The sequence below is a fragment of the Malaclemys terrapin genome, chromosome 2 (assembly GCF_027887155.1).
Source record: "Malaclemys terrapin pileata isolate rMalTer1 chromosome 2, rMalTer1.hap1, whole genome shotgun sequence".
NCBI classification, from domain to species: Eukaryota; Metazoa; Chordata; order Testudines; family Emydidae; genus Malaclemys; species Malaclemys terrapin.
The window spans coordinates 67,320,180-67,331,136 of NC_071506.1; the positions used below are offsets into that span (position 1 = coordinate 67,320,180).

Sequence of the window (10,957 nt, forward strand, 5' to 3'; positions counted from 1 at the left end):
GAAGAAGAGTTCTGTGTGTCTCAAAACCTTGTCTCTCTCACCAACAGAAGTTGGTCCAATAAAAGATATTACCTCATCCACCCTGTCTCCCCAATGGGATAAAACAGTTTGTTAATTTTCCCTTTGATCTGGTCTACATTACAACTGCATTGCTCAGGGGTGTGAAAAATCCACACCCCTGAGTGGCGTAGTTATACCAACCTACCCCTGGGTGTAGACAGTGCTATGTCGGTGGGAGAGCTTCTCCTGCCATTCAGGGAGGTGGATTAACTACAGTCTCTCCAATTGGTGTAGCACATCTTCATTAAAGCACTACAGCATCAGTAGTTGCATCAGTGCAGCTACATCAATGCAGCATTTTAACTGTTGACTTGCCCTGAGATCCTAACCCACATGTCAAAGGTATTTTTTGATATAGGACTTTAATTGGGTCCTTGAACTAAAGATAGCTTAACTATTTAAAAAAAGAAGTAGGGAAATATGAAAAAGAATACCCAAAAGCTAGCACTGAACTGCAATTAGTGATGTTATGGTGCAAGCTACATTCTAGAGAGAGATTATAATTTTACTGAGATAGATTCTAGTCATGCTCCAGAACATAGTTTATGTATACATACCATTAAAGTGAGTGTGTGTGTCTGTGTATAAAAATATGATGAATAAGGTTGGTATTGACAATATTATTGTATCGAAACATGCCTTTGTGTGGGCTATTGTAGAAGCAGTGGAGAGCTTCAACATGGAGAATTCTTGTTTTTCCATCTCAAAAATTTAAAGGGTTAGTACTAACACATTTTTTAGTGGAAGGGACTAAAATAATTTCTTAAAGGGCCCATTTTTAATTTCTCATTCTATAAATTCTCAGATTGTGTTTTCTGAGTCTTCAAGTCAATCTTCAGTCACAGTTATATGCTGTAAATTTGGGAGTTCTTCATACAAAGCAAACGGGTTGAATCCTTGCTTTAAATGGAAAACTGAGTAGATGTCCTACTGTCTGTGTCTCCATAATATAGATTCTGTCATACTCCTATAAGACTGTTGTCCCTGAAATTACTGCTACATAAGTAGTGCAGTGTGGAAGAAGACTTAGAAAACATAATTTGGCATTACCTGAAAATACAGAATTATTGACAGAAAATTATAAATGATACCAAAAACATTAATGGACTGAGAAATGGTAAGTTCTCCCTGCAGGAGGCACGTTTAGGAATAAACAATAGCAACTTAAATGGAAAATCTCAAAACTTTTCTTAAAAATTTTGGCTCAGATCTTGGGCTGTATCTGATCTGTGCTCAGTACATCTCAACATGGGAGGTGCAAAAGTAGATTTGTCACCTTTGCACTCTCCTGACCCTGGGGTTACTGGGCCTCAGTGTTGGTTATGCTTTGAGGATGCTCTATTTTAAGTAGGCTGCCCTTGGCCTCAAGGGACCATAATGGCAACCATGGATCTCCAGGGTGTAGACACCCCCTGGTCATGCTTCCTTTTCCCCAGCTACTCCTCCTCCCCCATGCTGGGGGTTGGAGAAGAAGGTGTAATGAGAGCTGCTCTGATGTCTCTGGGTCACTTCATAGGCAGAGGAACTCCACATGTGGCTGGTTAAGCCAGCTTTAGGAAGAACTGGTGCAAAAGATGATTGGGCCTGTTCTTTCTAGCAGGCAAATATACTATAGTAAGAACATGGAAGTTATGAGTCTCCCCCCACCTTGTAGTGACTGGTTATGCACCACAGGACATGTGATGGAAATGGAGCAATGGACTTTTAACTTTAAATTTTTGAAAAGATTGTAGATTCCCTTCTTAAATAATGTGGTAGAAAATCCGCAAACCCCAAAAGAGGGAAGGGGACAAAGTGATTATTTTAACTGTAAATTGGACTAATTTAAATTCAATATTATATCAGTGGAGTAGAATGAAGAATTCTTCAGGTGTACGGTTGTTTTATGATGTACAAAAGTAGGTTGTCACAAGGTGCCTCTTCAGCTACCCAGTGGACTGTTTTCATGGTCTCTGTCAGAAACTCACTCATGCTGTTTCCCTTTCACCATGTGTACATTTATTCTTCAGTTCCTAAGCAAAACAGAACATGACACGGATATCCAGCAGGAGGAGACTGACACACAGCCTTCTCTTCTCCTCATGGTCACTCTCTGAGCTCCCATGCTTCCTGTTACTCCTGATGAGTGAGCCAATTGTATCATTAGCCCAACAGTTAGCACCCCGGTGTCAGTAATCCTCCCACCAGAAATGGGTTATTGGCTTTCAGTTAAGTCAGCAGCCTTCTCTGTGCTGCAGCAACCTCCGTGATCAGGGTGCTATGGGTAGCATTTTGTCACGTAGGTGTTACAATATCCAGCATACGGTATTCTGGCTTATATTTTTACTGCAGCTTTGTTTGACTAATGAAGAATAGAGCTGTTATAACAGAAGAAAGGCGAAGAGCAAGATTAATGCACAAGTTCAATGTGTCTTGGAAATATAAAACGTGGTCCAAGGAACATCATCCTTCCTCTCTGTTATTAGTCAAATTTCTATCAACTGTATAGATATGACTTGAAAGAGATACATTTTAAAGAAATAAAAGCAGAAGGAAAGAAGGAGAAGTCAGCTTAGCTGTCTCCACTAGGGGCTGCTGCTTCAAAAGAAGAGGAAAGGAAACGGGAGCTGCTTTCTTTGACCAAAGCTACCAGCAGGAGTGGAACTGCAGGCAGGAGAGGACCTGGAAGCTGAAAAATAGGACTCAAGCCATCAGTGGTAGAACAGAGCCAGGCAATATTTGCAGGAGAGAGGGGGACAAGATGTTATACTGAGTGAGAAAAGAAGGTGACCTAATGCCAGAGAAGCCTAGTCCGGATGAGTGAGAGATTTGGAACAGACGGCATGATGACAAGATTAAATGAAAAGCATGTTCAGATAGTGTGACTTTTTAAAAAAATTAAATAGTTTAAAAATAACTTATTTCCTGATGTTACTTTTCCCTCTAAGCAGTTGTTGTAGGGATGTTGCACAAGAAATACACTCTCTGTTAAGTTGTGGTCTACGCTATAAAAAAGTTTAAGAACCCCTGCTCTGATTCATATCTCTGATAAACCTCTTGGGATAGGAACTGAAGGGGAAGCAAAGTTCTATACCATGCCTGTACCTGGTTGGCACTCGATCTATAATAACAATAATGAAGACACTGTCGCAACATAAGATTTAGGAAGAACCTCTGCTGTGACGTGATGTGACCTATACTAGCTCAATATGTGCTTCAGAGAGACAATAATCTGCATCATATTTGAGGGGAAATAATTTTCTTAGAAATTACAACTTCTTAAAACTATTTAGTATTAAAGGCATTAGAAAGGAAACATTTAGTTACACATGATCATCCTTTCTTGTCCCTTGCCCCAAGATTTGCAGGTGTTTCATAGTACATTGATAGTCTGTTTTCTATAGAACTTTTGAAAGATTTGGTTACCAAAATAATATATGTCTGGATGATTTTTGGCTAACTCAGTAACTCTGACTTCTTAGGCACTGAAAAAAATTGCTGAACAAACTCATGAAACTGAAAATTATGATATTTGTGGAATTATTTTTTCTGCTTCTAAATGTTATCCTGTCAGTGTTGTTTTGGTGTTCATCCTGATAATAGCAACATGTGACATAGGTTCTAAGAACCCTCAGAAAATGGAGCCTCACCTGGTACATAACTAGCTGTAGTTTTTCCTGACAAACATGTGACTCCTTTTGAGTTTTTAGTCGTGATAACTTATCAGTTTCATTTTGATTTAATAGGATGCCTATAACCACATGATATAGATGCAATATTTAAATACAAAAACTGAGGCTGAACTATTGTCCAAAGTCTTACCACTTCTTTTTCCTTATTTCTTAGCCCATCATCCCTTTGTTTACACAGAATATTCGGGAAGGATATAGGACATTTGGAAAAATAGGTAAGATTTACTTCATATGTAGCTTTTCACGTTCTTAGAGTTTTCTTTTATTTATATTTTCAAAACCAACTGTTTCTGGGAAATACTCGTCTTGTGAATTTCTTTTTAATCTTTTGTTCTCTTTTAATTCTGGAACTGTTTCTTTGTGATGTAAACTGAAGTCCAAATTGGTTAGCTAATGTGATTATGCATTTATTAGACTAAACATTAATTGTTCTCTACATGGTGACCCATCTTAACATGATAATGAATATGCAGGAGGCAATGTAAGAGTAGATAATTATTTTCAAGATTATTTGCCTTGCATATTGTTTGATGTACTTTATGTAGCCTTTCATCAAACACCCATATAATTTAAAATTTGTTAGTTGCAATCCAGAATCATTTTGATTCAGGGACTCTGCTGGCTTCTAAGGTTCTCCCTCAAAATGTAACACCACCCCGTCCCACCTTTTTTTTTAATTCACAGGGTTTTTTAGGTGGTTCTATGAACGTTCTCGATTGCCACTCATTCCTGTGTATGGAGGGTTCCCAGTCAAACTTCGCACATATATTGGAGATCCCATTCTATATGATCCAAATATAACAGCTACAGAACTAGTTGAAAAGGTAAGTTGGGTGTTCTCTTTGAAACTTTCGGGAGTCTACAGTCTTAGTTTAAATGATGTTAGTTAGATCTGTAGTATCTGACGTTAAATTCCATGTCTATTGGTTTCTTATGAAGTAAAACTTTCTTACAGTACATCAGCCATCTTACATAGTGTAACATATCTCTGGCTGAAATATCATTTTCTTCTGACACTGTTAGATTCCTCCACAGATTTGTGCATTGTTCTAAACTCGTCACCATCCTCCCTGGCCCTCTGCCTCAATACTTTACACCAGAGGTTTCTGGACTGTGTTCTGTGGACCACTTGCTGTTGATCTGTGATGAGCTGGCTGATCACAAGGTCCTGGCTGTGCTCCTTGTTTCCAGATAGTAATCTGTCTTAAAAGAAGCTAAAATACATTACATTATTTAAACTTAAGTAAATTAATAACTTTTAGAAATGCCCACACAAGGCTCTGGTGCCCTAACACATACTTAATATTACAACAAAACCTCAGCAGCATTAAAACAATCTTTCAGAGAAGAACTCTCCCAGCCAGCCACCCACAGAAGAGCTTCTTTCCACACATTCATAGTTCCAGAGCGTAAACTTCAGCCCGTGCCAAAAACCCCATCTAACAGATGTTTGGCAGCTATTTAGAGCAAGTTCTAAAATCTTAGAGCCCTCACAGAGAGTGTCCTGCTATCCGCTACTCTCTCCCTTCTAGTGAAGGGGATTCAGCTTGAGTGCCTCTGGTGACCACAGCTGTGGCACGGTGGCACGGAGAGAGAGGCAATTCCTCAGGTAGGCAGGTCACAGGCTATTTAAGGCTTCCAAAGTCATAACCAACACTTTAAATCTCACCAGAGACTATTACACAAATCCCAGGGCACGGATGGCATGCGTTCCCAGAATGATGTCACTGTGTTCTGCCCTAGTGTTCCTCTCTGAATGCTTTTAATGTGTAGCTCTAAAGATAGCACATTGCAAAAATCTAATCTTGGGTAATAAGGGTGCAAATGGCGGAGGTGGGTCTTTAAAGGATACAAGGTCCTAATCAGACAAAGAAGATAAAAAGCTGACTGGGTTACTGCTGTCATATTATTGTCCAACAGCAGCTGAGTGTCTGCAATCACTCCTAAGTTTTCGTGGGCTAGATCCCACGTCATCAGATGCATGGAGTGGAAAATACAGGAGCAGGTATAAATACATGAAAGGATGGGAGTTGCCTTACCAAGTGTGAGGTCAATCTAACGAGACAATTCAATTAACAGCAGGATACCAAGGAATGAAAAATAACTTTTGAAGTTGTAATGAGTAGTGTCAACTGTCTGAAATGGCCACTCTTTTTTTCCCAAAGACATTTTTCAGTGGCACGTTAAGTTTGTTTTGCAATAGAAATGACAGGTATCTATAGTCGTCACTTCCCTTTCTTTGGTATTGGAACTGACTAGTGATGTCTCACAAGGCTGTATCCTAAACTGAAACTCTTCAAACACAATCTAGCCTTTGTTTGATTTATGGGGGAGAGGAACAGAGGGAATAACCATTTGTGGGTAGTCTCAGGGACTATTTGGAGGGAAACAGAGATTTATCTCAGGATATCACATAAGGCTGCAGTACTAATTTAATCTTACAGTGATTTTATCAAGTTCTCCTATAAAGAAGAATGGAAAAGTCTATTTCTAATGAAAAATATATGGAAATAAAATCCCTGAGGCTGGTTAATTTACTTATCCTAAAGGAGCAATGTTTCAGAGCAATGCTCTGTTCCTGTCCTCTGCTGCCCCAGAAACTGATCACACCCACTTTCTTTGAGTTCAGTCTGTATTTTATTACAAACCCTTCTCCCAACTACAGTGCAGCATCACAGTTTTTAATTCCTACAGTTTTTAGTCCCTCTTTACCAGGACCCTAGGAAATGAGACCTCTCTGTTTTGGGAGCTGTTTCAGTCTGACTCAGCTAGTCCAGTCTTCCCCTCTTGTAACACTTCCTTTCTGGTTTATCAGGTTAGCCAACTGAGGCCTAATTAGTTCCTTGCCTCCCCAGCATAGCTTTCTGATTAGCTACTTGCTCAATCAGCCATCACTGGGAAACTAATTCAGTCTACAGTGATCAGAGTGCTGACACACCTGTCAGGCCTCAGCGCTCTGTCACAAGAAACTAATAGCAGAAAGGTCTCACATTGCAGGCCATCTTGAAATATGTAAACTCAAAGGTAGTTTCTCTTGATTTTTTTTTAAATGGAAAATAAATCAAAGAAAATATATTAATACAACATGAAATTAAAGACAGAAAAGGTCGATATTTGCACAGTGACTTGAGGAGATCTTCAAAGAGACAAAAGGGAATTAGATGCCAGTTCCCATTGACTTCCATTGACTGCCCTTTGTGCCTTTTGAAAGTCTGTCCTTGAATCTGTACTACACACATTATAGTCAAGTCCTACTCTTCAGCCTCCTAAACACTAAATACCTCGCAGAGCCCTTCAAAATGTGTAATAAGGACCCACACTCCAGTCACTTTTTCCCTTGCATGGACACATACAAAGTAGAGACAAGGTGGGTGAAGTAATATCTTTTATTGGACCAACCTCTGCTGGTGAAAGAGACAAACTTTTGAGCTACACACAGCTCTTTTTTCAGGTCTGGGAAAGGTACTCAGGGTGTCACCGCCTAATAGAAGGTGGAGCAGATTGTTAAGCATAAGAAATTAACATATGTCGCAAGAGACCATTCAAGATGCGGTGGACAATTACCATATCTGCAGTCTTAGGACAAAGGAGAGTTAGTTTGGTCATAGATTGTGTTAATGAGACATAAAACCAACATCTCTGTTGAGTCCATGATTTTTAGTGTCTAGCAAGGTTATGAATTTAAGCTCCCAGTCTCGTCTTTTGAAGATGTTATGCAGGTTTTGATTTTCCTTTGATACAAGGACAGAGAGGTCAGATATGGAGTTGATCATTTCAGGAAAAGTGTTCGCCCATGGGTGATTAGGGTATTTTTTCTTTTATTATTGGGATCAACAGAGATACAACAACACTACATACAAGATATATAGTTATATATCTGCAAATGATAAATGTTATGAGACAGATCCTCAGCTGGTATGAATTGGCTGAGGTTCTGGCCTTACTGGAGCCCTGTGGGGATTAATGCTACTATCAGAAATGTTTTTCATTTCCTGATTCCCATCCATTTAAATAATTTAGAAAATCTTGGCCAATATATATGCCTAATCTTAGGCTCACTAATCCATAGCTAAGTGCCTAAATAAATAAATAATATGATTCTTTCCACAAGTGTTGAACACCCAACTAAAACATTTTTTTGGATGCTGAGGGGAAGCTGTTGTGTCACTTTGGGTGGAATAAGTGGGCCCAGAGAACTGGAGGTGTTTACATGACTGTCAGTATACAACATGAACTATTTTAAACAAGGTTTGGGGTCTTGAGTACAGAGACCTCAGGCTGCTTAGTTATTGTGAAAAACACACTAGAAAACTCATGGCAAAGGCTGGAAATGTATTGACTGAGATACCCAAAAGGAAAAGAATCAAAACAAGGCAAAAAGCATTGAAATTAAGTGATTATGAAAAACAAACAATCCCTTTTTCAGAGATAAAGAATAAGGGTTTGAGTCTCTTGCTCTGTCAAGCAGCCCATCTTGGTGGGGAAGAGTTAGTTTTGCTGTTGACAAAATAGACACAGGAGGAGATGTGATGGGATTGTAAAAGTTGGGGGAAATATGGCTTTTGTTGATGTTCTCAGGACACAAAGAGGCTAGTCAGGGATATCATCTGGTTGGTCTGGTCAGGTCCCTTACCTCTGCTAGTCCTTCTCTGACTGGCAGAGCTGGATGGACCGTCTCACCTTGTTGTGCTGGGGCTGTGTGGTGCTTTTGGTCTCTGGATTAGGCAGAAAGCTGAGAGAGAGGACAGTAGTTAGTTTTGAGGGACAGGATGGGACACACAAGAGACAGGAGGACAGAGTTGGATCTCATATGTATCAAGTTGGGTCCTTGCTGGGGCAGTGTGTTGGTTAAGCCTCCCAATTGATGTGCCAAGGTCCAGGTCACAATGAAAATCCCCCAGCAGCAGCGGCAGTAGTGCAAATGGTTTTTCCTTTCCCTCACAAAGTCTCTCTTTAAAAGGACCCCAAAAGGGGGTGATGGGCAGAATAGCCCATCCTTTTTTTATTTTGTCCACCAGTTAGGATTAATTTCTGAAGTACCAATTTTGGTCCATTGAGTTCCAGTCCCATACTCCTCTTGTTTACCAGACACGATTTTAAGCACAGTCCTTGGGTGGTATCAGTAGATCCTCTCTGTTTAATTCAGATGTCTCCTTTTTCCTTCTTAAATAAAGTTCTATAGAAGGTGATTGTGACAATTATGAACTTTTACCCATTTTCCATAAATTAAGCCCATAATTAGAGAAGGCCCTCTGGGCCCTAATCATTACAACAGAGCAAGGGAAAGGGTCTAGGCTGAATATTTATCAGATTTTAGTCTGAGCAAAATTACAGTGGATGAGATTTAACATGCCCGAAAAAACAGGCTTTTACATTCTGAACCTCCCGTTTTATTTAATGATTTGATGCATATTTTAATTAATAGTAAACATTTAAAATAGGGTTTGAAAAGGTAATAGCTGTTTTTGTAGGGGGCAACTGCTTTCTAAACCTTGCAACAGAGGTTTTACATTGGAATAGGATTTCCGCAGTGATAGCTTAGTTAAAAGATCTTTACAACAACTCCAATTGAAAAAACTGTCAAACTTAAATATGAAATTATATCAAGTCACACTTACAGTTTAAGGGCTCAAACCTGCAAATACAAGTGAATAATTTCAATAAAATATGTAGTCCTATTGAAGTTAATGAAACTAATCTCCTGAGTTATTCATGTGCCTCAGGGTTTGCAAGATGGAGTGGTAGTGAGCTAACATTTCCATGGCACTATTGCATATGTAGATCTAGCTGTTTTGTATGCTTGGTTATCACAGGGAAAAATACACTGGTGTGTGGGAATGAGACTATCCCTCAGCATGGTCTTCATGGGATCTTGTGAAGGATTTACCCTTCCTGCCCTCTCCTCCCCCAACATTTTCCACTGAGTTTTATGTATACCTTTAGCATCCTTGGGAAAACTAGAAGAGAATGATGATTGAAGTAGTCATTCTTGAAATATAAAAGGTTTCCCCCTCTTTCTTTCTCTTAACAGACAAAGATTGCCATTGAAACGCTAAGAGACAGACACCAAGAACTACCAGGAAGTATACTAAGAGCTCTGTTGGAACGATTTGATAAACATCAGAAAGAAGACTAGTGTATTTAAATATTGTTGTTAAATATTAAAAACTGTTACTGTAACTTGTGGGAAGAAAAATATAGTTTTCTTAAAAGTACAAGAGACTGCAAACTACATGTATCAAACATTCAATCATATCACTGCCTTAAAATCTCTCTCTCTCATCTGGTCTGGCAACTTCAATCCAAATAATAAAAGAAAAGGAAATTAAGAGGTTCATTATCCTGAGAGAAATTGATTAGAGATTGTTAAACCAGATGACAGCAGACATTATTCTCAGATAAAAGTTAGACCTTGTGTAGCATTAGGAGCACACAAGGTGAGCTGATTATAGAGGAAGTCGACATTAGAAAATTTTGATGTTTGGTCTGTTTCCAATTGTTGATAGGAGAAAAACAGCCCATATCCAGACCAGATGAGAGAGAGAGAAATATTGAGACATTTTGGCTATAACACACTTATAACTGTATTTTAATATCTAATAAAGGTGCAAATAAATTTAGAAATGGCTAAAAAAGTTATGCTTTTATCACTATTGCCTTTGCATTAATGTTGAGATTTTTCCCTTACAATTTTTTCCTTTGAACAAAAAGCATTTTATTAATTTTTAAAAATTGCAATTGAATTATTGAGATAATCTATCAGTACATATACAGTAACTCCTCGCTTAATGTTGTAGTTATGTTCCTGAAAAATGCGACTTTAAGCGAAACGATGTTAAGCGAATCCAATTTCCCCATAAGAATTAATGTAAATAGGAGGGGTTAGGTTCCAGGGAATTTTTTTTCACCAGATAAAAGACTATATTAATTATTATTATATTATATATTATTTGTTTAAAACTTATACTGAGTATAAGTTTTAAACAAACAATACACACACACACACACACACACAGAGTATAAGTTTTAAACAAACAATTTAATTCTGTACACAGCAATGATGATTGTGAAGCTTGGTTGAGGTGGTGGAGTCAGAGGGTGGGATATTTCCCAGGGAATGCCTTACTGCTAAATGATGAACCAGTACTCGGCTGAGGCCTCAAGGGTTAACACATTGTTGTTAATGTAGCCTCACACTCTACAAGGCAGCACAAATGGAGGGAGAG

General features: G+C 38.7%; 1 protein-coding gene across 1 annotated transcript in view; it reads left to right on the top strand.

Moving 5' to 3' along the window:
- LOC128832113 (transmembrane protein 68-like) overlaps positions 1-10,331 on the top strand; it is a 30,651-nt gene extending 20,320 nt beyond the window's left edge. Inside the window, exons 5-7 of the mRNA XM_054019177.1 lie at positions 3,886-3,946; positions 4,416-4,555; positions 9,763-10,331. Coding sequence (XP_053875152.1) covers positions 3,886-3,946; positions 4,416-4,555; positions 9,763-9,867 — 306 coding nt within the window. The 3' untranslated portion in view covers positions 9,868-10,331. The remainder of the gene's footprint in view (positions 1-3,885; positions 3,947-4,415; positions 4,556-9,762) is intronic.
- Positions 10,332-10,957: the final 626 nt, after the last annotated feature.